The following is a 24,969-nucleotide window of genomic DNA, read 5'->3' on the forward strand; positions in this document are numbered from 1 at the left end:
TTATTAATAGTTACCATTTTGAGGGCTGAGTCTTGACATATAAACTTCACTTTATATCATTGCTTAGTCTACTTAATGCCCATGGAACTATTCGTGTTACAGGGAAACTAACATACAAATAATTTGTGAGATTCAGACTGCATATAAGAATATGTTTACCTTCTCATTTTTTAAGAAATTAGCAAAGAAAGATAGTTCTGTAATAGAAGAGTATATGAAGTAAGGAAGTTTAAAATACACATTATGTACAACATTCTGTTAAAGTCCCACTTACAATCATTAAATATCTCAAATTATTATTTAAATAAATATTTTATTGCATTTTAGTTCATTTTTTTATATTCTGCAGTGCCCTGAGCACCTTGACTTCATAAATAAAAGAATTATTATGTAGTCTTTGCAATATGAAAATTAATGCTTAAATGCTTGGAGTCTTATAAAAATTTCAGCAAGTCTTGTAAGGCCAGTGATAAGGGTTCATAAACACGCTAATTTTACACTCTTAAAAATTTCAGGTCAATAGAATACAAGAGGAGATATTAAAACCTGTGCTCTTTTAACAAGAGACTGGAGTGTTTGGAGAGCAGTGTACCCAACTGTTGTACTGCAGCACTCTATAATAACATCTCCAGACGCTGCAAGAGCAATAAAGCATGACAGGATTGTACAAAAACTCTATTAATCACTTTTTCTGGTAACATGAAGAGAGCATGTTATAGCAACCATCTAAACCCTGCCCCCTTTCAGTGCCTCGGGAAATTTGGGGCAGTTATTGCAGAGGATCACCATCCCTTGTTTTAGTCTCTGAACTCACTTTGACTCTTTTTTGGGGTGGTGCATGTAGTGTGTTTTGCTTCTTGGAAGGAATGTGGGAGCGGGACCTAAGCACGTGCACCTGTCCCGCCTACCTGCCAGGAAAGGCTTTGGGAAGGGGATAAAACCAGTTTGATGCAGAGGCACATTGAACATGCTCACCCCAGCTTCCCTGCTGACCCGACCTTGAGCCCTCACTTACGTTATTTATGTGTTTTTCCCCTGGTTTTGTGACCTGGGGGATGGGGCAGCAAGAAAGCTCTGGAGTAGGAGCGCCTTTGTGCTGGGTTTATAGTAGGAGCCCGTTGCAGGGTGCATGTTGGTGCCTTCTCCAGCCTGGGGTTGGGTCTCCTCAGCCCTGGGCAGGGTTGGTGGTAGCAACACCCTTGCTGATGCATCTCCACATCGTGCACAGGAGGATCCGCACCTCACCACAGCTCTCAGGCAGGGAAATGCTCTAAAGTCCTCAGTGGACAAAGATTCATCATGGAATAACGCCGCAGGCAGTCTCTGGATGGACAGTCTGTTGCTGATTAAGCACACAACGGGGAAACTATGGGTTCCTGTTCCCCCTGTGTAAATTTGCATGTCTAATGGCTGCTTGGGTAGCAGACACATAAAATTGAGTTGGATGGAGATGTTTCCAAATGATTCTACTTGACCTATGCCACTCTGCTTTCCAAAGCTCCTTGGTACACAGGAGGTGTCCTAGAAGAAGAAAATTAGGTTTGAGCTATTTCAACCTCCTCTGATACCTAAGAGTTAATTATAGTCTTTTCCCTCTTGCTCAAAGGTGGCTGGGTATTATCATCAGAGCTATAATTATTCATGCTAATTGCTTATTTGGAGAGGGAGAGAGAGAGAGAGAGAGAAGCCCCAGACTCCACATCAGTGATTAGTGGAGCAGACCAGGTGCACTTCGTTAAGGCTGGGCCAAGGTAGCGCTGGGCGGTGGAGGGGGCTGGAGATGCTGGAGTGTTTTGTGAGCGAGCGGTGGAGCAGAACTGGTCCTGCTGATGCTGCCGCCTCCTTCGGGACTGCGAAAAAAGAGCATGCACTTCTTGCAGACCTTCCTCCGGTGGAGGGCACTCCGAGGTAATTGTACTCCTGGCTGGAGGCTTCATTTGTTTTGCGGCTTAATTAACCTTTATTTTTTGTGTGTGTTAAATCTCCCTACAAGGGAGCAGGGTGGGTTGTGAGATGCATGTCTGAGGCTTGTGTTTAAGCTCCTCTGCAGATCTTGCGGCTGATGTTCATTAACTGAACAAAAAACTTTTATGATCCTCTGGCAACCTTGGTGTTGGTGTGTTGTTTGAGTCGGGAAGGGGATAGGGAGGTGGTGTGTCTGTCCCCTTCCCTCGTTATGGGCTATCAATAATAGGGCTGATTTCCTTTGGAGGGTTATTCTTGTAACCAGATCTGGGGCTTGCCTGTTAAAAGCTGTGGATTTAAGCTTTATTTGTTGGTGGCTGAGGATATCTGAAGTGTGATGGTCCCAATTAGATGCTTTTGAAAGCAGTAGCATGAAAAAGCTTAGCATGCTGCAGGAGCTGGGACTTGGTGGGAATATGCTGTGGGAAGCTGTCTCCTTGGACATAACTGGAGTGGCTTCAGGGCGATGGTGTGCCATGAGTGTGATGGCACACACTGGCTTCTTCTGAAGTGCACGAATTGTTGGTGAGGTGGGAGCTTGTTGTGAGGACTAGAGTCATCTCTAAGAAGTAATTATTTTATTTTACTTTATTTTTTCCTGGAATAGCAGGACCACGTGTCCTGCTTGACTAGGGTTGCAAACTGCTCCTGGTATCTAATATTTGCATGAGTCAGTGCGGGGTTGAGCGGTCTGCTGTGCCGTGGGATGTTTTCTGTCCTTCTGTTTTTCTCTTAAGCCTTTGATTCCTGCTGGTCTTAAGGCTGAGAAAAACAACCTTAAGAATCACACAGGTGATACGAACTGTGCAGGTTTTAATAAAGTATCTGGAAGGAGCTGCCCCTGCCAAATACTGTTGAATGTTCCTCTATCCTTTTATAAAGGTCTCTCTGCTGTCATCCTTATGGACAGCAGCCACATGCTGTGCTGAAAGCCAAGCCGGACTGCTTTCTCTTCTGGAGATCTAAAATTATTATCCTTGTGCTTTAACATCCTAACTGGCCATAATTATGTTTTAATGTACTGAATAATCTTTTCATCTGGATGTTTTACTACTCGCTTAAATTACACAGGCTTTCCATGCTCGTATCTTCTTCCTGACAGAGGAATTAGCTCCAGTAGAGCGAGATGGGGACCGGGGACTGCTGCTGCGGGGGCTGCTGGCGTCCCCATCCTCTGGGGTGGGAGACAGGGACAGGGATGGGGAGGTGTTTCCTTGTGAGTATTGGGGAAGTTTGGGTTTACAAAGAGGTTGGAGGCTTGGATCACTCTTCTAACAGGTATTGCGTTGCTGAACCTAAGCAGAAGGTTTACTTGTAGTTTTCTAAGCCCTTTGCACGCCGATTATTTGGAATTCTAGGCACTCTCTAAGAAGGCAAGAAATCCAAGTTTACAGGGGTGGTACAATAGAAATAGCCTTTAGTAAACCCACGACAGTCCATCCAAATCTGAATCCCCCAAAGACCGCAAATTTTTTTTCTCTCTTGAAATTTTTTTTTTCCTCTTGAAATCTGTAGGAGGTAAGAGCCTGTGTACTTCCTAAGGCATCTGGCCAAAGCATGGAGATGTTTTTATTTTTTTCTTTTTCTCCGTGTATCTTCTCACAATTACTACCTCAGGCTTTACTGTTCTGGTCCAAAACTATGTGTAATTGCACATTATCCAGCCAATTGCTACTTACTGCTTTCCTACGACCTTAGAGCTCCCAGACACCTCCTAAACAATGCTGTTGTATAACACTAATATACCTTTGTGTGCTTCTATAGAAAGCTTCCCATGGGCTGCCAGCAGTGCTTGCTTCCTCTCTGCCTGCAGTTTATTCTTCATGGTGGGGCTGCAGGATTATAAATGAGTGTCGACCTTCTTGTACCTGTGTCACTCAATAGCTCAACTCCATGTGCAAACTGCCTGGGGAGGTCAGAAATCTTTGGGTTACAGACCCGATCTCTGCTATGCAGGGGTTAAAGTAGTGGGTGCTGGTACCATCGAGGAGAGCAATATCCCAGAGGAATGTGCTCTGGAAACTACCTAAGCCCCTGGGAAACTGTGTGCTCTCTAGCGTGGATGCAAGGCATGAGGCAAACGTATCCCTCCATGGAAGAGCTACATATGGCAAACTGCATAGCTCTCATCAGGATCTCTGGATTGTGAGGCTCCACAGGAATCATAGAATGGTTTGGGTTGGAAGGGACCTTAAAGATCATCTAGTTCCAACCCTCCTACCATGAGCAGGGACACCTTCCCCTACATCAGATTGCTCAAAGCCTCATCCAGCCTGGCCTTGGACACTTCCAGGGATGAGGTGCACATCCAGGAGCAGAACTTACTTTGAAAGTTGCCATAGGCCATGGCCTTTTCAAGTCAGAAAGGGATTCCTTGATGGATTTTTCTCTCTTCTATTTCTGCTTTGAGATCAGAGTTAGAGCATGTAGGTAGGGGAGAACTATGAACTATTATTGGGTTTTTCCATTAAGCTGTTGCTAGTAGGGAAACAAAAAGACCGTCAGACACTGTGCTCAGAATGTCTCAGTGGGATTGGGTTATTGCTGGCTCAGACTGGGGCTAAGCTGTTGCACTGCCATGGTGATGTTCATTCCTGTCCCCCAGGAAAGGAAGTGACAAGGCTGCCAAGAGCAACTCGTCCTCTCAGTGCGTGATGTTGGGAGCTGATGCTGTTGTGTGTGTTCAGGTGGTGAGCAGGGTGACCAGCGTGTGTCCTAGGGATGTTAACCACTGGTTGGTAATAATAATACATAAATAAAATAAATAACATAGCTTCTGTAAGTGACCTGGAGCACCTTGTGCAACCAGCTGACCTTGTGCGCCATAGGGAAAGGACATAGGATGTCTAATATGGGAGAGTCCCAACCAGAGACAACACCATTGCCCTTGACCCGTTGACATCCAGTTTTTTGGGATATGAGTAGAGAGGCTTGAAGCAAGGCAGCTGCAAGCACAGGACTGAGTAAGAAGATGGGCAGTGAAAACTCGCAGCAGTTTGGTGTGTTTGCTAAATGCCTGCCTTTTATCTGCTGTTGACCTGCATTGGACTCAGAGCTAATCAGGAGATATACAGACAAGCCCTTCCTAAAGCAGGCATGTCTAAGCAGAGTTTGTGTGCTTTGATCTGAAAGGCTCTCCTGTAAGCATCAGCCAGCCTTTCAATTGATTGCTGTCAGAGAGAGGTTCTGATGGAGCAAGATGGCACAGTTGGGTTTACTGGATTATTTTTTTTTTTTTAAACTCCAGTATTCGAAATTGGAAAACGTGGAGGAAAGGCTTTCTAAGAGATTGGCTCTGGGAGTAGGGGGATCAGGGAAGCTGACTCTCCAGTCTACATCAACTATTGCAGTAGCTTGAGCAGTGTTATAATTTTCCTCCTTTTTCCTGACAAAACCCATTAATTAAAAGGCTACATCAGTCAGCACTCACAGAGTTTGACAGACCTGAGACTCGATGCTAATTCCTGGAGCTGCTCTGCTTGGGGGTGTGTGTGTGAGTGTCTTTAGGGCTAGGGCAGCCAGCAAGTACTGATCTGTCAGCCTGAGCTCTTGCTCCATCTCACCCCAGTATATTGGGGGGAGAAATGGGGGAGGGAGACTTTACAAAACTCAGCGAGATTAGTGAATATCCCAGAGCAAAAAAAAAGATCTATGCTTTAGCTATCAGAACAGCAGAGCTGAGAAAAGGTGTTTGGCCAATGACTAAATGGCTCTTTCCAAAGGGTACCCCTCTCCATGGTGAGCCCTAGCAGGACTCTGGGCCAGGCCAGAGCAGTGTGGGACTGTCCAGCCATCAGAGCAGGTTTTCTAGAAATTAATCCTGGGAAATATCCCAGCCGGAAATCATTGTCTGCCTCAAAGTGTAATCCCTGCAGCAGGTGACATTGGGTTGGGTTTTTCAGACAGTTTCTGTAGCCACATTGTGTGGGGCAAGTGCTGGTTATTTTGTGTTTGGTTGCTGTTTGTTTGTGTGTGGTGGTCTTTTTTTTTTTTTCTCTGGAGATACTGCTGTTTTCTTTCTTTGCCCTCCTGACATTGATGAGGGCATCCCCAATCATTCTCACCCCTGGCAGGACTTTAAAACCCGTACTCAAATCTTTCTTGTCATTTTGTCTAAACGGTGACATACCATGGTGACATAATGTGACAGAGATGCACGTAACAAGCTTCTGTAGAGAGACATATGTAGGTATGTATGTGTGTATATATATTTTATTAGCACTTAAATGTATTACCAGTTTCTCTTACATTCCTTTGTTGGTGCAGCAGCCTACAGCAAGGATCTTGTGGGCTATTCCCAAGCTCACAGACAGGCACGTTGCAGCTTTCTTCTATATTCCCTTTTCTCTGCTCAGCCAGAGTTACAAGGTCCTTTACGAGGTAGTGGTCATTTTTCATTTTCCAACATATAACAACTATATATTCTTGATAGTATTATCTTGACAATAAATAACCTGCACTGCTCTTGTTCAATGCTGTGTCGTTCTCTCACCCCCCGTTGCACTATGCACGTGCACCCGTCCGTACACACAAGACCACTACGATTTTTTCTGCTGAGGTCCACAGCAGCTGTAAAGCTTTGCTGCTGCCACTGCATGAAGGCGTTTTGTACATCCATCATCAGAAAACGAACAGGCAGCAATCTAGTAGGGATTTGGTCAGGCAGGCCTGGGTGCGAGGCTCAGCTGGAAGTAACGCGCTATAATCTTAATCTCACCATCATCAGTACTACGATGCAGGAAGATCTTGGGTGAACTGTTTTAACCCCCTTCCCATCCCTTTCTAGTTGGCTGCTCTGTGCCTTCAAAAAGGCCTGACTACAGGGGCTGATGTAGATCATTTTTTTTTCCTTTCTTTACTCTCTGTGAGAACTAATTCAAGTTAGCACATGAATTTTGCGGCTTGCCGAGTTTATGTGAGGGGAGCAGTAAAGGCAAATGTCAGAACAAGATCTCAGTTCCTGTCAAAAAGCTGCAACAGAAGAAGATAAGGGGTGTCCTGTGCTTCTATTGGACTCGTTTGGAGTATCAACAAATTATTATGATGACCATGTCAGGCCCTCCTGGCTTCAATATCTGACTTGTGGCTCCTGAACAGCCTGGTGCAAGTAGGGTGAAATCAACTCTGAAGCCTGGTTCTCCCTGACACCTGGATTTCTTGGGGGGTTTGTTATGTTGATTTTTTTTCTTTTTCTTTTTTTTTAAATTTTTTAGGGTTTTTTTTTTATTTAGTTAGTTATTTTTTTATTTATTTTACTGTCCAGCAGGTGTTTGCTCTGGTACGTCAGCTTATGTGGACACCGGGGCAAGAAATAATCAGCCGTGCATCGCAGCAGCACCTTCTTTTTTGCAGGGTGATGTTGTCACCCTGTGTATGTGTATGTGAGAATAAAAACATTAAACCGCATCCCTTTCTGTCCCTGTTCTCCTCCCCTAGCCCTGCGTTAGCCATTTTAAAAGGAGTTTTACAGTCCAGCACTCTCAATAGAAAGTGCATGCTGCTCTCTCGTGGAGCTCTGCGCGTTGCAGGCGAGGTTGGGCTGCAGCACTTGCAGCCTTAGGCAGATCGCTGTGTATAGAGGAGCTGGTCTAGCAGCCTCTGGAACAAGTGATGCTCCTTTTAGGAAGGGAAAACGGGATTTTGCAGGTGATGAAATGAGGATTTTTTTCCTGTCTCTGTTTTCCAGACAGCCCTTGCCTTGGGATGGAACATGTGGGAATAGCTTGTGGAGCCGGCTTGGCTTTGGAGTGTGGATGAGCAAGGAAGGATGGGGATGGTGGGGGTGCAGAGAGGTTTCTCCAGCCTGTTTTGGAGATGAGTTGACCCAGAGAAGCAGATGTTCATGTGGACAGCCAAATGCCTGGGACATTAGAGGCTCGCTGGCGTGCTCCCCACTGGCATCCCTGGGCCTGCCCTGCCGCAGCCTAAGGCAAGGGCAAGGCGCTGGGCACTGCTAGGCACGGGGCTAAATCCCTCTTGCAAGAGATGGAGCAAACCTGAGGTCTGGGCTGGTCCCAAAGAGGAGCAGGAATTGCCCCAAGATTCCTGCTCTGCTGAGGAATCTGCTAAATCCTACCATCACCCAGCAGCTTCCAACTCTTGAAAAGCTCAATAAATAAATCATCCTTATTGCGTCTGCTGGAAGTAGGTACCTTTCTGGAGAAAAGCCCTCTTCCTTTCTGATGCACAGGGAGAGGGTTGAGTCCTGGCTGTAATCACAAGAGGGCAGAGCTGGCTCATGGCTCCCCAGCTCCTGGACTACCAAGGGACAGTGGGCACTGGCCTTGCCCTTGGCACTGGTGGCAGCCAGAGCTTCTGCAGTTGCTGGGCTGTTGGCACAAATGTGGCTTCATCCCTCTGACTGTGTCCTTCAGCACCGATACTACCTGGGGGAATATATAAGTAAGACAAGAATATCTCTTGTGACCTTTCTCTAGTTGCTTTGAAAGGTCGGTTGTCCCGTGCTATGCTTGTGGGTGTCTTGCTATGGCACTAATAAAAGCTTCATATTAATATTGATGTTAGAATTGAAACATAAATTGATTGTTAATTAGCAGCTGAACAGCAGCTCGAGCGGTGCTGGTAATAATACATGAGGGTTGGCTGCCCAAGCAGTGTCTGCTCTAAACTACACAAATGGCATAAATGCGGATCACAGGTCCTGTTTGCGTTTAAAATAGCAGAGGTGCTGCTGCTAATGAACACATCTTCCAGCAGGTACTCAGCAGGCTACTAGTACAGGCACGTTTTGAGAGTATCTTTTGTGACATTGCCTGGGAGGAGGTGGAGGGATCACGGTGGGAGGCTGCCTCCTGGTCACCTGGTGGTGGTTGCTCTTGGCACTTTCAAGTAACACAGAAATGCGGAGTTTGAGGCTTTTAAACAAATTTTAGATTTAGATGATGGGAGGAGACCATCTTGCATTGTCTCTTTCAATTCCAGGGGAAAACAATTACCTGGATTAATTCAGCTGCTGTCTCTGCTTGGAGACTGAAGCGTAACACAGTGCAGGTACTTTTTGGAAGTCCTCCTTGCTGAGGAATGAGCTTCTTGTCTGGCTGTGAGGTGCTCTGGCTCCTCAGGGTGTCCTGAGCTGGGCGAGACTTGTGCTCCAACTTCAGCAGATCAAGAGCAGATCTGCCAGTACATGTGAAACATTGAAGTCCCTGAGTCATGGCCACTTGGATCCTGGACTGGAGACAAAGCCAGTGCTGCATATCTGGGCTGCAAACACTGCCTGGGCACTGAAACCAGATCTTCAGAGAGATGAAATAATTTGAAATTGAAAATATGAAATAGCCTGAGGCTATGTCACATCTCTGAGTGTGGACAGTGCTGTTTGGCTGAAGAAAACCCATAGGTCATCTCCCCCTGCCTGCTCTGCCAAGTCTCTGAGCCTGTGCGTGTGGACATCTGTCCCGTGGATTGGCATCCCAGGCTGCTGGGCTCCCAAGTGCTTCCCAGGAGGGATCTGTGAAGGTAAGAGATACCGTACGAGCTGTCTGCTGGTATCAGCCTCAAGATGAGGGAAACTCTAGAGTGTCTCCAGGACATATGAGGTAGCAGTGCTCACTTCTGCTGGTTTTCTCTTTGCTCACTGAAACCTGTCGCAGAGAGAGGTACGGCCGGCCAGTGGTCCTGGGGCTGGGTCCTGCGCAGAGCCGTGCTGGGATATCGTCCCAGTCTCCTGCACCATGAGTCTAATCAGATCAAAATTTAAAAGGCAGCTGATGCACAACAGAAATATCTTGTCCCTGGGAGCTTAGTGACTGAGTCACGCTGCCTGTGCCCTTGCTAGCTTGGGAGCTTCTCTTCCTCAGAGGCTTTTTTTTTTTTTTTTTCCTTCTTTACACTTGGAAGATTTTTGCAGCTTCGTGGCAGAGAAACAACAGGCAGGGCTGGATTGCTGTACTTCAGCTCTCCTCCCACCTGCAAGTTACCATCCGAAGATCATTTGCTTATTATCAATAGCTTTTCCTGTTGGCTGTTTCAGTCTCCGTGCTGAAGAAACACAGATTTCTCAGTCGTGGATTTAGGAAGTGGACTAGCTTGCTGGGAAACAACCAGTGACACCTAGTCAGGCTTAGTCAGACTTGGAGGCTTTCCTTCACTTTCTTCTTTTTCTTTCCCCCTCTTTTTTTTCTTCCTGACTGGAGAATCTTGATCATAGTATTATCCTTCTGCAGTGTAGCCGAACTGTAGTGTACTCACTGAAGAGATGTTTGCTGGGTTGTAGGAGGGTGTTGTTTGCTGCTCTGGATAAGGAGTTATCAGGAGGAAATCTCTAATGTGTGTTATTGAGGCTGGTTTGTGTTAAAACAGAAATCCATTGCACAACTCCACTGAACAGTCCGAAATGTGGAAATCAATGTGTGATTTTTAGGTAAGACTATGCGTAACCTTCACTAGAGTTTTCTGGGTCTCATTGATGCCATCAAGTCCAGCAGTGAAGTTATCTTGAATGGACGACTACCCATTCTGTGGGATTCCTCCTGGTGTGGGGGAATAGGGTGGCATTTTTGGTCCCCTCCTCCAATTTAATTTCCTGGAAAGAAAAATTTGAGTTGTAAAACTGAAGACAGAGCCATGCCACCATCCAAAACATAGTGGCATCTCCCATGACCCCACACTCGCTGTAAATGGAATTGAAGAGCTGCTCTCCCATGCAGCTTCGTTAGGGTTGGTAGCTAGCTCTGCCATCTGTCAATCTAGTATCTCTAGTGTGAGTCTGTGCTAGTCAGGTGCAATACTGGTGTCTATATTATGGATCCTCCTCTAATGAGGTGATAGTAGGTGGTGCATACCATTAACCTTCCAGGCTGCTCTAATTACTCAGTTTCTGATCAGACACAGCTTGTGTATTAGTTTATGATGGCTAAATTCAGCAGAGTGTTGTCGGAGCTGCATAGTCTGTGCTCTCCAGCAGACTCCTCTCTTCCCTTCCATCATTCCTCAGCTCCATGCACAAGCAAAGCAAGACTGAAGCACAGTCTCACCTTGGAAAAGAGGTTGAGGGAAGGAATCTGGGCCAAAAATAACCAATAAAGCAAAAGCAAACTGCAAGAACCTCCCAACTTTTGTGTGTGTTTGCACTCAGTCGTTCTCTATATCTTTCTTCTCAGCCTTCGTATTTTTCCTTAAATCTTTACCTTATCAGTCTTGAGTTGCTTTGAAGTGAAAGCTCCCTAATTTACACTCGCTTCACCCCCCCTCACTTATTTAGTTCAAACGCTGCTTTAATCCTCTTGTGGCCCTACCTGAGCCCAGCATTTTCACAGGGAAAAAAAAAAAACTTATTTCACTGGTGAGTTGTGTTTGCTCTCTGGTTTGCTGCCTGGATGATTAACTCCTAGGTTTTGTGATCCATAAAGAGGTGGTGTCTGGTCGCACACAGGTGTGGTGCTCAGGGTGGGCTGTGCTAGCACAAGCGTGGGGATGTGTCTCCATCGCTCCTGGAGCAGAGCCAGCGCCCAGAGCAGCCTCTGGCACCGGGAATGTATAGGGAACGTGTGTTGGCACACTTGGCTTGGCTTAACGTGACTAAAGAGCCTTGTCTAAGATGTAGAGTAATGCATCTGAAGTTGCTTAGATCTGAACTTGTCCCTAGGCAATGACATTTGCCTCAGCAAAGTCTCATCTTGTACTGTATGTTCATTATAGCTGAATTCTGTTTAAGGATGCTCATGGTAGAGCATCCTATAAAATAAAATCAATTATGCTTCAGCCATCTTATCTCTCCTAAGTGTAAAATGGGGATTGATTGTGCCTCTGAGAAGAAAATGCCATGTAACGCATCTCATCTATGTCTAAATATGTTTCTGGTAGACTAAAGCCACTTAGAAACAGCTGTAGCAAAAATAAGATGCTGAGGCTGGTGGGAGCTGGTGCTGTCTTGTCCTGTCCTCAAAGATGTTATGGGAAGAGCCCTATATTGCCATAATACAGCAACCTTTTTGCGAATGCATTGCAAAACAGCCCCAAACGTAATACCTGATCAAATCGTGCTCTTGGTGTGTCAGATTAGCTGCAGATGAAATGCTGAGGCAGGCTTGTTTAATAAATTTTTATCTTCTGTACCAGTGGATTCAAAGGGATGAAAAAGATCTGGAGTGCTGGGCCACAGCGTGTGGGAGGAAAGCAGCCTCTGAGTCACTGCTGGTTATTAAATGACAGCAGAATTGAAATGCCTCGAAAGCCCCAGCCGAGCACTCATGTAGGCTGCTAATTGCTGATGATCTGCAAAGGCGAAACCCTGACCGAACTTCTGAGAGAGCCCTGTTTCCCTGAAGAAAAAGAGGATTAAAATGGCCTTTTCGCTGGCTTCTCAGCTGAGCTAGGAGAGCTCATATGACGTAGAAGGCATGGCCTCCCTTGGGGTGCTGGCTGAGATGGGACAGCATCGCTGCCCTGGGACCCCAAAAAGCATCTCCTCCCACCTGTCCTGTGGCACCAAGTGGGACCTGACATGCTGCCACGTAGGTGGTCTGCAGCTCTCATGGTGCCTCCATAGATGCAAGAACCAGGGTGCAAAGGGTAGTTGTCCCCCTTTTATTCTGGGCGGAAATGAGTCCCAGGGAGAGACACTGGAGGGACAAAGAACTGCTCCTGCTCGTGCCAAGAGCCTCTTTTCTTTCCCAAGAGGATGAGGGTGCTCTTCTGGGATAGAAAGCTCCAGGCTCAGTTGTCCTATTGAGAGCAGTCTTCTCCATCCGGTGGTTCCTTCATTCACCAGGTCTCTTGCTTTGCACCTGGTTGGTTTTAATTCCCTCCAGGCTGTGTTGGAAGGCTTTCTGATCAAGGCTGAGGAACATCATGTTGAACTGGAACAAAGTATTTCCACCAGATAAAAGCTCTCCCTGGAGGATTCTCTTGGAAAAATTTCTTAACCTGTTCAATTCTTCTACAACCCTGGTGCTATGAGTCCAGGAGGACCTGAGAACTCACAGCTCTATGAATTGCTCCTGGGCTGGCACTGGTGGCCTCAGGGACCCGATGGAGAGGAGCCGTGCCATGGAGGTGGCATGCAGGGCTCATTCATATGAGAACATATGAATTAGCAGTGTACAGCTTGCTTTAAAGTCAGTAGAAGAAGGACTAACTTGATCCTCCCTGCTGACAGCCCTGTGAGATCATGACTCTCATATCTGTGGTGTAACATGACTGTTTGCCCCTAAAACCCGTGCTGACTAATTCTGCAAAAAGACGTGTCGGAGCTGTAGCTCGGTGCCTGGGGAGATGTTGGAGGTATTAGTAGGTCACTGGTTAAAGCTCTGTAAAACTCACTAGGGCTTAGTTTGAGGTCAGGGCCTTGTCCCCAGATGTAAGACTCGCTCGCTGCATGGAGGGGCCGAGACACAAATATGTACCTGCCCCTGGCTCATTTGGCTCGCAGTAATGCTGGCTCCTTCCTCGCTGTCCTTCTCGGCTTGTTTGTCTGTAAGAAAACACAATGCTTTCCTAAATTTAGCTGCATAAGTACTGTGGGCGTTGTCTCTTCTCCCCCAGTCCCCTGTTTCAAAAGCCATCTTAAAAACTGCACAGCGATTTAAATGGCAGCTTGATGGGAATCCATGGCAAATGACTCTGCAATTAGTAAATCTCTCCTATTGTGACAGCTCTATTATTAAACTGCCATAAATGCCAGGCTATTAATCTGCTGTCTCCTCAATCCGCATGCTTCCCCTTTCTTGCCTGTCCTTTTCACCATTTGATTTTTTTTTTTTAAAGTTTCAGCTTCCTTCCAGCAAGTGTTTCCCGACAGGGTGTGCAGGGTGGCATTTGAGGGGGAGGAAGGCTTTGTGGCACTGTCCATTAGGAGCTTTTCACCAGTAAGACGAGTGAGAGAAATCCCTGAGCAGTCGCCTCTCACTTGCTTTGAAACTTTTACTACTTCAAAACTGAAGAATGTGAAACTCCTGATTTGCAAAAGCCAAACTTCAGCCCTTCTGGAAGCCCCCTTCTGGAAGCCCCTTTTTGCAGGAAGTCGAAGAGGAAGGGAGGGAATCCGTGACAGCAAATGGGTGGCAATATCATCTTAGCAGAGAGGAGGACCTGGAAAAGTCACACCTGTCCTGACAGCAGGGTGAACTTTGCAGCTGCCCTTTCCTTCAACCCATGATATCCATGTGCATCTCATTTCTTAGCTCATAAATCTGCTCTGTCACGCCAGGGCTTGGCGACGGGCAATGCCATAGGCAACGTGGTGGGGCAGGAGCGTGCAGGGCTGCAAACAGTGATGGGGGCGGAGCCTCAGATCTTACCCCAGACGGTACCTCTGTGGTGCGGGGGTGTGTGTTGTGTGTTGGCAGCGCACACTTACTCACGCTTGTCTCTCCTGCGCTGGCACAGGTTGCCTTGCTGGGGGCAGAGCGAGCAGCAGTGTGCGGAGGGGGTGGCTACTGTGGAGTAGGGATGGGGTGATGGGATGGTTTTGCCTTTAATCTGAGTGTTGAGATCGACCCATTGAGCAGGCAGCGCTGGCACCTCTGTCCCAGGCTTTCTGCTGGGGAAGGAAATTGTATCGTCCTTGCAGCAGCGCAGGGATGAGCTTATTACAGGGAGGTGGCTGCTGGCTGGCATGAAAACGCTTGTGAAGGTGTCCGTGCCCTCTCCAGCATTAAATCTGTGACATCTTGGCTTCCAGCTGCTGTTTGGGATGGTGCTGGTCTTGGTAGAGAAGTCTGCCAGCCCTGCAGACCTCCGGGACCACAGTGTCCTATGGAGGGGGGGGCTGGTGTTGGTGCTGCCTGGCAGCCTTGCAGAAAATCTGGACGTGTATTTAGAAAATGTGCAGGTAGAGCTGTCCTGTCCTTCTCTGCTTTCATGAAAAGTGATACTGCCCTGTAGGCACCATATTTTCACCTGCTACTTGGAGAAGAGTGTTATCTTGCAGGTAGTGTCTGGACTGCAATCTTTCTAAAAGCTTGGAAGTTTGGAATTGTATGGGCTTTTAACAGCTGGAGCATGAAGAAACCCTCCACCCTACTTTTGGCAGAGGTAACAGGGAAATCACCTATCAGCACAAAATCTGAGGCTTAAAAACTGTTGTGGGGATGAAGTGAGGAGCAGCAAAACTCCGATGGGGAATTGCACCTTATTTTTTCAGGCTTTTTCCTCCTCCTCAATGACTTAAACAGAGCCACGCTGGCGTAAATCAGCTGTGCCGTGTACACACCTAAATCCTCTTTGCATCCCATTGCTATAGAAACTTCCCTGAAGCCTGGGTACCTGCACAGCCGCTTTGCTGCTCTGGGAACATCAGATACCTCTGAGCTGGGGCATATGGTCGAGGAGATCTGCTGTGGACTTGGCCTGTTCTGGGAAGGACTTTTGTCTGCTGCTGCTTTTGGGCTGCTGAGGTAATAGAGAAAACGAAGATCTGCATCCACTTAGTGCCAGCTTTAGTCTCTTGTGATGAGAGATGGGCTTCTGCCGAGCACGCTGCCCTCCATTAACTGAGGGTATTTAAGAGGCTTTTAAATACATTATTATACTCCTAATTATGCAGAAATCCTTCAGTCTGGCCTGTTTCATCTGGAATTATGCTCAACTGTCAAATCCTGCCAAATACCACCTTCTTTGAGCAAGGCAGGCTGGTGCACTCCGATTGCCCTCTGCAGAGAGGTGAATCCCAGGCAGGAGGCCAAGCCATCTGGCCCCAGGTGGGATAAGCAGATGTGGGGTCTGCGTGGATGTGCCCACCTCCCTTCTTGTAGCAGTGAGCAGCCGTGGCTGTAGGCACCCACCTTCCCAGGCCTTTGCCTATGCGCTCCCATTGAAGGTCCCGGTAAACGCTTATGTTGTCAGATGGCTCTTGAGTAAGGGGAGTTTTTTTGGGTTTGTCTGTGGGGTTCCTTCACAGCAGCACTTCCAGAGGAGGCTGGACAGAGGCTTTCACCAGAGAATATGGGAGAGGAGAGAGTGGCTTTGGTAGAGGACTGACGTGGCAGCTACAAAAAGACTTGCGAAGAGCGTTTGCACCATCCTCCTCCAGCACCTTTTTCCTCTGGCTAAATCGCTTTACACCAGGAATGAGTCATCCCAGGGATAACTAAGGCTACATGAGGTTTTGTGGGTTTAATAGCATAATTCAGATCAGAAACATCCTTCACGATGGTGCAACTGCTGCCTAAGAAACCACCCCTGTGGGCTTGAGACAAATGCTGTTTCTAAAGGGATCCAGTTCTTAATTACCTCAGAAAATTGCAGAAAATATCAGTAATTGTCAGCCAGTTACGCCTGGGCCACCATCTGCCCAGCACGCGATGCTCTCCGGGAGCGTGCAGTTGCTGCAGGGCTGCACCTCAAATCTCACAAGGAAGCTTTAAATGCCCCTTTTCCGTCCATCCCTCAGGCATCGCTTGTTGGTTCCGAGCACCTGTAAGCTTTATTGGTCTGATCATTTTGATCAAGACTTATTTTCTTGTTGTCTCCTCCCCACCCAACACACACACATCAATTCTCAGCTATCTAGAGAGCAACCTCATAATTTTCACTCAAATCTCCACATCCTGTTAAGCCTTGAGCTGCTTCTTAGCAACGAATTAATAGTTGAGTAAAAGGGTTTTATAGTACAATATATTTTAGAGAATAAATATTCTTAAATTACCATTCCGTAAGTAATTAGAGAGAATATTTCTGTTATGAAAATTTTTTTCTAGGGAGCTCTTTTAAACCTGTAATGCTAGTTCCTGTTCTGCAGTAGGTCTGGTTATTACTGCGTGTCAGGGATGTCAGCTAATATGAAGATGGGAGATAGCAAAACTAGGTTTTCATAGCTCTTCTATAGCTGTCAGAAAATAACTTCCTCACTGTGCTGCTTTTTTTTTGGCTTTGGAAAAAAGGAGGCAGCTGAACCATCTTTTTGCCGAGCGTACAGCTTCAAAACTCTGTTTTCTTGGTAGTAATTCATCTAGTGTTGGTTCTGGCCTGGATTCTGTGTGTTCATCTTCGTGGAGTAATAAGGTTTGCAACCGTGAGCCTTTCAATATTGCTCCCAGTGGCCCTTGCACAGAAATACACTCTTGGAGTAGGAGGTGTAGTTCTGCAGAGTGAACTTCTGCAGCAGTTCCTGCACCTTTGAGTAGCAGAAAAACATCCAGGAAAGCTCAGGGAAAAAAGATATTGAGGGACCAGCTCTGCTCTAAATATTACTCTAAAGTTTATGGCCAAAAAAAAATAAATAAATCAATCTCTAACTTTTAACGCCTTATTGCACATGTAACTCCCGTCTTTCATCACGCAAACGGCTGCTGAGGTAGCAGAGAGTGCGCACGTGGTGCCTCTTCTGTGGAATCAAAAGGTACAAATGAGAAGGCGCCTTTTTCGTAAACTGGGTCACTGGGTTAATAGAGTTTTGAAAATATCTCCTCCTGACCCATGCCGTTGTTATCCCAGCATCCATCTAGATTTTAATACTGTCACATGCCCGTGATACGCATGTCTGTCATCGGCTTGCTTGGAAGATGTTTTTTTTTCCTTAGTCGAGGAAATACTCTGCATGACAGCGATCACCGCTGGGTGCGATGCGGTGCTTTGACTGGCAACAGCCCGGCTTCGTTCGAACACCAAGTACTCCATTTCTCTCGCTAGTGAAAGGTGTGATTCAGGGCAGCGGCTTAGTGACTATTCGAGGCAAGGGTTCAAAAAGGCAATATTCAGCTGAACTTCACACAGATTCGGTTTTTAAAAACTAGTTGAGCTTTGATGTTCCTGTGTCTGATACTCCTTCCGGGGACTCGTGTCTCCTGCTGCCATGGGTCTGACCGATGTGCTTTTGTATGGGCGGCGTTTGCACTGCTTTCTTGCTGCGTTTTAGTAAGTTCCCTTTGATACTGATTCAGCAGGAAATTCTATGTTTTAGGGGGAGGAGGAATAGGGGAAGCAGTTAATGAGCTGTATTTGCTGTTCTGTCAAAAGAGATGGATCTTCTCTCTAGTTTACGGGTTGCTAAAGTTAGGAACTTAATTTGAGGGGTTTGCAATGAACTATTTTCTAGGAAAAGCTATCTTTCTCCTTGGCTATCCTAGAGGAAGCCCAGGTGATGGTCTCCTGTTGGGCAGCTCGTACAGGAGGGGATGGATCCCTTCCCTAGTGCCTTTCTGAAAGGTGCTGCTCTTGTTCTGAACAGCACTGCTCAGACTTCATGACATAAAGCATTGGCTTTACTTTCTTATTTCTTCAAACACTGAATGCTTCATCCTTCTCCCCATGCCTTTTGGGGCCAGGGGCTCTGTTGCTTTTCTGAGCTCCAGTCTAGGTAGAGTGGGTTGGCATGCTGTCGCTCCTAATGGTGTGGCCTTCCCCAATCTGATAATGGGAGTATGAAAAAATGCTTTGCTAGCAGGTGTGTTATCCCTTTTGAACTGGTAGTCAGGATCGTGCCAGAAGGGGCCAGGTGCCTGGTTTTCTGAGCAGCGGGAGTGCAGGTTTCATGAGGACTGAATGTCCATGACCTGATTTTGTTCATTTTCGGATTTCTCTGTCCTTTTTTCCTCCTCCTCCCCTCTTTCTGAGAATTAGGGGTCACTCTGCCTTTGCTATTAGAGGTCCTCCTCTCGCTCCTTAAGTGCACCTCTCCCAGAGAGATCACAGGATCAAGCCAACCCCTTTTTCTCATGTCTTTGCTAATCCCATCTACTCCAGGTAGTCAAGATTAGTAACTTCACCCTGCAAGAGTGGTAGGTTGCGGTCATCGTTGTGGTTAGCAAAACAAAAGCAGTTTCTCTCTGCTTAAATGGAAGGCAGTTGTTCTCCTCACCAGCTCCTTTAAATCTTCTTCCAGCCTAGAGCTTAGCAGCTAGGTCCCAGCCACCCTGAAGTTAGTGGGATCATGCTCTGACTTCTGTGGGATAATGACTTTTCTGCCCACGTCCAAATGACACTGGCTACCAGTTACGAAAGGAGAACAGTAAATTCATCTGTTAGCTGCTCTCTCTGCTGCAAGATTTACTTCCATCAGGGATTTTTATAGGCCAACGCTGTGTCTTACTTGATGGGGATGTGTGGTGGAGAAAATTTATTGTTCCCTTCCTAATAGATAGCTGTAATTTCATTTTGGAACAACCACTTTATGTGTGAGAAAGCTATTCCATTATGCCAGTGCACAGCGTTGGGAGCATCTGTGGCAGTGGGGACATTTGGATTAAAGAGAGTAAAGGCTGCACATCTGCTGCCCTCCACCCCTATTCACAGAACGCAGTGTTAATCCTAAAGAAAAGAGAGCAATTAGCTTGTAAACCCTTCCTGAACCCACTGGAAGATTAGCCATTTTCAATTAAAGCTTTTCAGCTGGAAAGATAATGGGCTGAAATTTCCAGCTTTTAAAAAATACTATTATTGACCATGTGGTTTTATTTCTATCAATTTACATCCTTTATAATTAGCTACACTGCGATAATTGGGACTGCCTTGCGCCATACCCTGCTCCCCACTCTTTCCCCTTATAATGCAAACGGCAAACTGACTTCATGGTCCGTCTTCTGGCCTGTTGCAACTAGCACAAACCCACTCGTCGTCTGGGCATATGCTGGTGATGAGCCGTAAGCAGCACTTTTATAGGCTCCTGTAACTCACAAATAAAAGGATAAACCTTTACATACCACTATGAGCATGTTGTAACTGTTCCCGGGGAGTCCGGATGGGAGGAGGGAGGCTGATCCTATCTTGCAAGCCTGCAATGACAAGCAGTTTGCAGTCCCTTGGGGAGCTCCACGCACTCCGAAGCCAAAATACTTCTTTATATCTCACTGGTCCCAGCACTCGGGGGTTACCTGGAGCTGTGTGTGGCTCCGCTTTGTCCCAGCTTGGGAGGTAAAGCTTCACAAGCCGGAGCTGGAGCCAAACCAGCAGATGGAAACGCCTCGCCCCAAAACACGCGGCTGATCGACTCCATCCGAAGGCATCAGCGCTTCTGAAAGCCGCGTCGCTCCTCGGGGCGTCTGGGTAGAGCTGGGAGCCTTCCTGTGGCAGCGCGGGAGTCTGACCTGGCTTCACCCCATGTCGGAGAGCCGCGCGCCGACTGCTGCGTGGTTGCAGCGCGTTTTGGGTCGTCTCTGTTTGCAGAGCGTGACCCGCTCTCCGTGTTTCCTGCGGCTAACGCACGAGCGCAGCGCCGGCGTGGCGTGGTCTGTGCTGCAGCCCCAGTGTGGGTGAGAGGCTCGGGCTGGAGCCGGCAGCAATCGTGGCCTCATCCAGCGCTGACGACTGCGGTGCCTCCTGCCAGCTGGGTATCCCCATCTGCACGGCACGCACAGCCTTGCGTCCCGTGCGACTGCAAGTTAATGCGATCGGCTGCGTTTCAGGGGACTTGTGGCTTTGGTCACTATGTGCGACTCAAACACAGCCATGTCTGTGCTGCTGTTAGTGGCTGTGCTACATCTAAGGAAAAAACGAGAAGAAAGGCTGATCTTTCAGGGAACTGCTCAGCTTTGCAGGCTGAGGTGTCTGACATGGAAATTAGCCCTCTGGCCACGGCCAAGGATTTCTGAATGAGATAAGCTCTGTGAGCTGTCGGAATGTAAAACCACCTGGAGCTCTGACTTCTGGGTGCAACGTGGGCTGTGCTTTTTGTGAGTCACCAAGATTATTGATATTGCTTCTAGTTCTTGGCTGTCTCCCATGCAGACCTTGGCCAGGTCCCACTTTCCTTTGCCTTGTCTCTTCTAGAAGAGCTGCACAGCATAGATCCTGCACGGTAGTGCCTAAGAGTGGGTATAAAAGCCATTAAAGCTTTTTTTTTTTGTTTAAGGAATATGGCTTGGTGCTCTTGGGATCTCGCTAGCCTTATCATGCTACTGATACTAGCATTGTCTTTTTGCAGTCAGCGCTTTCCCTGCTATTTCTTTGCTGAAATGCGTATGAAAATGTGCCTTGGAAAATATTTTACATCTGAACTAGTTAATACAGCACCTTGGAGAGAAGGTGTCTGAGGCAACAGAGTACAAATGAAGCCTCATTAAGCAGGAATTCAGTGATTCTGCTGAATGCCCCAGCAATTAAATTTCATCTTGATTCATATGCAGGTCAGGAGAGTTTGGAAGGAGAATAGAGGAAGCAAAGCACTGTGGCTCCGTACTATGCAAATTAGTGTTAACATGGCATTTCATTTATTGTTAATGCATTGTTACACTGCTACTCATTGAAAAGAAACTGTGTGACAACTGCTAAGACTGATGACCCGCTTGCTTATTTTTCCATCTGTGTTGGCAGCGTTGCCTCTGAAAAGACCAGTGCCAAGATAAATCTTTTAAGAGGAAGATGCGGAGGTTTTCTCTTCCCACAGAGAGAGGCAGAGCTGGATGCTGACTAAATGTTAGGGCCTGTCCTTCAGGCTGCAGTAAGCTATAGTGTTGCCTCTCTCCTTTGGGGTGAGATGTGGCATGGCCCACATCCCTGCTACTGGAAAGAGTCTTTGTTTGGGCTCAAGCGTTGGGTCCTTTTTGAGCAAAAGGAACAAGTCTTCAGTCCCTACTACTCCAAAGGCCTGAGCTCTTGTGACGTGTAACACAACAAGGGATTCAGGGGTGCTGACGTGCTTTGCAGCCCCATCAAGGCGTTCACACCTCTGCTCTCGTGGGGCAGCTCCCTGCTGTTGCTTGGGCTGATTGAGCTATGGGGCTGCTGCCCTGTTTTTGGAGGGCCGAAGTGCCAGTTCATCATTTTTTCTCTCTATCCAAAAGTCCACAGCAGGGCATGTTTCCTCTCTTTTGTTTTTGACTAATGTGGGTCTATGTGATGGAGCTTTTTTCATCTAACCTGCCTACCCATACTAGGGAAGAAGGATGGATACTGGCCAGCTGCTAATACAGACCCTCACTATTTTCATGCTTGGCCACATTAATGAAATATAAAGAAGAAACAATATTTCTGCTGAAGAGGAGAGATCATGAACAGGCCCTGCCAGGGCAGCACTGGTGCTGATATTGAGGTGCCAAGTGCAGCTGCCACGAGCTCACTGTAAATTGGAGTGGTTTAATGACTTTAAAACTGGGAACCAGTCCCGTCACTGAAGAACTTGGACACTTATTTTCCCTCCAACTTTTTAGCTGTAAACAACTTCTTGTTGTTCTGGTGCATTGGTCGCTAAAAGCAGAGGAGGTGGGAGCTATTAGGCATTTTGGATTCCCCCAGTTGCATGGTGCTGCTCTTGGTCTCCATTTCTACATGGTTCCTCCATTCACACGTAATTCTTTGCTGAGCTGGTTCGATACATGCTCAAGAGGATTTTATTTGTGTCCCAAGGCTGTTTGATATCTGCTAGCTACATTGCTATGAAAGATTTGAGGAGGAAAAAAAAGGAAAGCTGGTTAGGAACGTCCCCAAATGGAGGTGTGTTTTGCCCAGAAAAAGTGCTTATTCTGTACAATGCAGCCACAGAAGTAGAGATAAATGGGAGAAATATGCTCTGTCTAGCTGAAAGTGATGGACCTGTTTTCAGATGCTATGCATGCAGCTCCCAGAGCTCTGCTCCTTTTGGATCAGGTCATAAACTCTCACCTTGCCCTGGCATGGCTAGTGCTTGCTGATGGATCATTAACCTCCTGCTGTGTTGCTTATTGCTGTGTCTTGTCAAGCTAATCTCCATTTGGCTTAAAAAACCATCAGAAAGCTGAGATTCACTTTTGTTGGGATGACCTCTGCTAACAAGGTCCCTGAAGGAGCTCTTTTGTATCATTAGAGCTAGCTGGGGAATAAAAGATCTTGTACTTTGCTGCAGCCTATTTGTCTTCCACTGTTTTTCTTATCAGCCACTGGAGTCCCCAACCTTGTAGTGTCCTACTCTGATTGTTACCCAGATCCAGAAATTCAGAGTTTGGGGTAAACCGTGGGATTTCTTCTAATGTTTGGTTGCTAAGAAAAAAATGGCATAGCATATATACAGTATTAAGAGAGAAAGACGTGCTCCATGCTGCCCTGAGGACCCACTCTTCGTGGCCTCAGCTAGGGCAATGGGGCTGGGGCTGCTCTTTGAATAACCTGCAGTATGACTGAAGGATCTGTAAATGCGGTTGTTCCCCAGAGTTCAGAGCACTTTCTTCCTCCCACGCAGGCTGAGCATTACAAGTGTTTTTGCCAGGGTTTTGGACCCATTTTTTGCACCTTCAGATCACTGAGTGAGGTATTAGCTAGAAGGGTGCTGTAAGGAGGAGCTGCCTGGAGGAGGAAGGTTAACCATTGAGATTAAACCCAGAAATGCTGGAAAATGCTTTGAAGCAGTGTGAGACCATGCCTTGGTGGGGGCATGGCTTGCAGGCATGACTCTGGTGATGGTGCCTGTTATTTATGGCTCTCAGCTCCTGTTTGAAATGCCTGTTTTACCCAGCAGTAGATGTCCTCTGGCAGATGGTTAAAGAAAGCACAGACCTGACCCTATGGTCAAAGCCCCATTAGCAAGACAGACCGTAGGAGAGGGGAGGCCAGGAGAAGGACGAGAGGGGTGTGCCTGAAGTCACCGTCAGGACTATGGTGATGCATGTTTTTGTGGATCTGAAAGGATGTTGTAACTAAAATTTTTAAAAGAAACCCCTGTAATTTACTGAAAATGGCAGCTTGTTCTTCTCATGTGAGGTTTGGGTTAGAATTTTCAGTTTCCAAATCTGGGTAGCTCTTTCTTTTCTGTGATAGTCCCTCTCATATAGTCCCGTCCCTTAAATTTGCTGCCGTTAGTAGTGATGCCAATACATCCCCTCTCATTTGGTAGCCCAGTGACCTGACCCCTGAGTTTCACTCATTCTCACACATTTATTCTTGTTCCACAAAAGAGCTTTTGACAGGAACACACATGGAGAAATCAAATGTGACGCGTTGGTGAATGTGTATTTGCAAGGTGAACGTACAGACCCTTGAAGTTCAGAGGACCACTGTGCTCTGTCCTCTGGCTGAGATCAGCCAGTGAAGTTTTTCAAGGGAGTTAAATGTAGTTTATTGTTCACTTTGGCAGAGCATGGTGACTTCTTTCCATATGAAGTTTTGAAGGATGTTTTCTCTCCTCTGTTTTGCTAAAAATCTTCTAGGGTAACTTACTTGGCTTTTAGTTGCTTGCAAAAGGAGAAGGCTGAGCCATTGCAGGTTATAATTTCTTGCCAGGGATCTGATTGAGAAGATTAGATGGATTTGGAGAGAAAGGACCAGTGCTGTCCCAGGCACGGACTCACTGACTTGTTTGTATGTTTAGAAAGTGAAAATTCTAGTGCTTGGGCTTGCATCTACATGAAATAGGGAAGGAAATGTCCCCCACTGTTAGGAGGGAGGGAGAGAGACCTGCTGAGGTTGGCCAGGGGATGCCAGTTGTTGGGAACCAAAAAGTTTCCGTTTTTAAAAACTGGAACTTTCAATTACTACAGTCTGTAGCTTTTTTTCTTTCCTGAACTAAAAGTCCATTACTTTGGTGTGCATTTCAGCCCGGTGAGGGATGCTGGATCACAGGCGGAATGTATGATTGGGGAATGTCGAACCACTGGTGTCACTGCAGCGCTTCCTTTTTCCCATTAATCACAGCTCCGGGATGTATCCTGCATTCCCTATCGCTGCCCTGCAGCGCCGTCAGGTGATGACAGATGTGGAAGTCTCTTTCTGAAATGGTTAAGCAGAAAAACGTACAGCAGCCGTTTTGTGCGCTGGTAGTGGAGGGAACGGATGGGCGTCTTGGAAGTACCTCCGACAGCGCTCTCCGTCTCAGTGCTCTGCGTGTGTGCGTACAGCAAGGGCTCTAATTGCCTCCTGGATGGGTCAATTTATCTTTCGGTGTTTACTACCTGTAATAAATTAATGTTTAGGACTGGCTGATGGAATTTGCACCTAAAGGAAAGAATAATCAAGAACTTCTTCCTCTGGCTCCATTACCAAACTGTTTAAATACCCTTTTCTTTAAAGATTTTTATTTTTTTTTAAGCCCATTCACCCTTTCCCATAAAAACATATCAATAAAATAATGTGTTGCATTTTGGGTCCATATGTGAAAAACAGGGCATCTACTTAGACCAAAGCTGAGCCCCGCTGCAGGCT

At 46.7% G+C, this 24,969-nt stretch overlaps 1 protein-coding gene across 1 annotated transcript in view; it reads left to right on the forward strand.

The window, feature by feature from the left end:
- Positions 1–1,829: 1,829 nt before the first annotated feature.
- Positions 1,830–24,969, forward strand: part of GRIP2 (glutamate receptor interacting protein 2) — a 114,470-nt gene continuing 91,330 nt past the window's right edge. Inside the window, exon 1 of the mRNA XM_086619261.1 lies at positions 1,830–1,908. Within this exon, the coding sequence (XP_086475387.1) occupies positions 1,830–1,908 (79 nt within the window). The remainder of the gene's footprint in view (positions 1,909–24,969) is intronic.

This window comes from Tauraco erythrolophus, chromosome 12, assembly GCF_009769465.1.
Source record: "Tauraco erythrolophus isolate bTauEry1 chromosome 12, bTauEry1.pri, whole genome shotgun sequence".
In the NCBI taxonomy this organism is placed as follows: Eukaryota; Metazoa; Chordata; class Aves; order Musophagiformes; family Musophagidae; genus Tauraco; species Tauraco erythrolophus.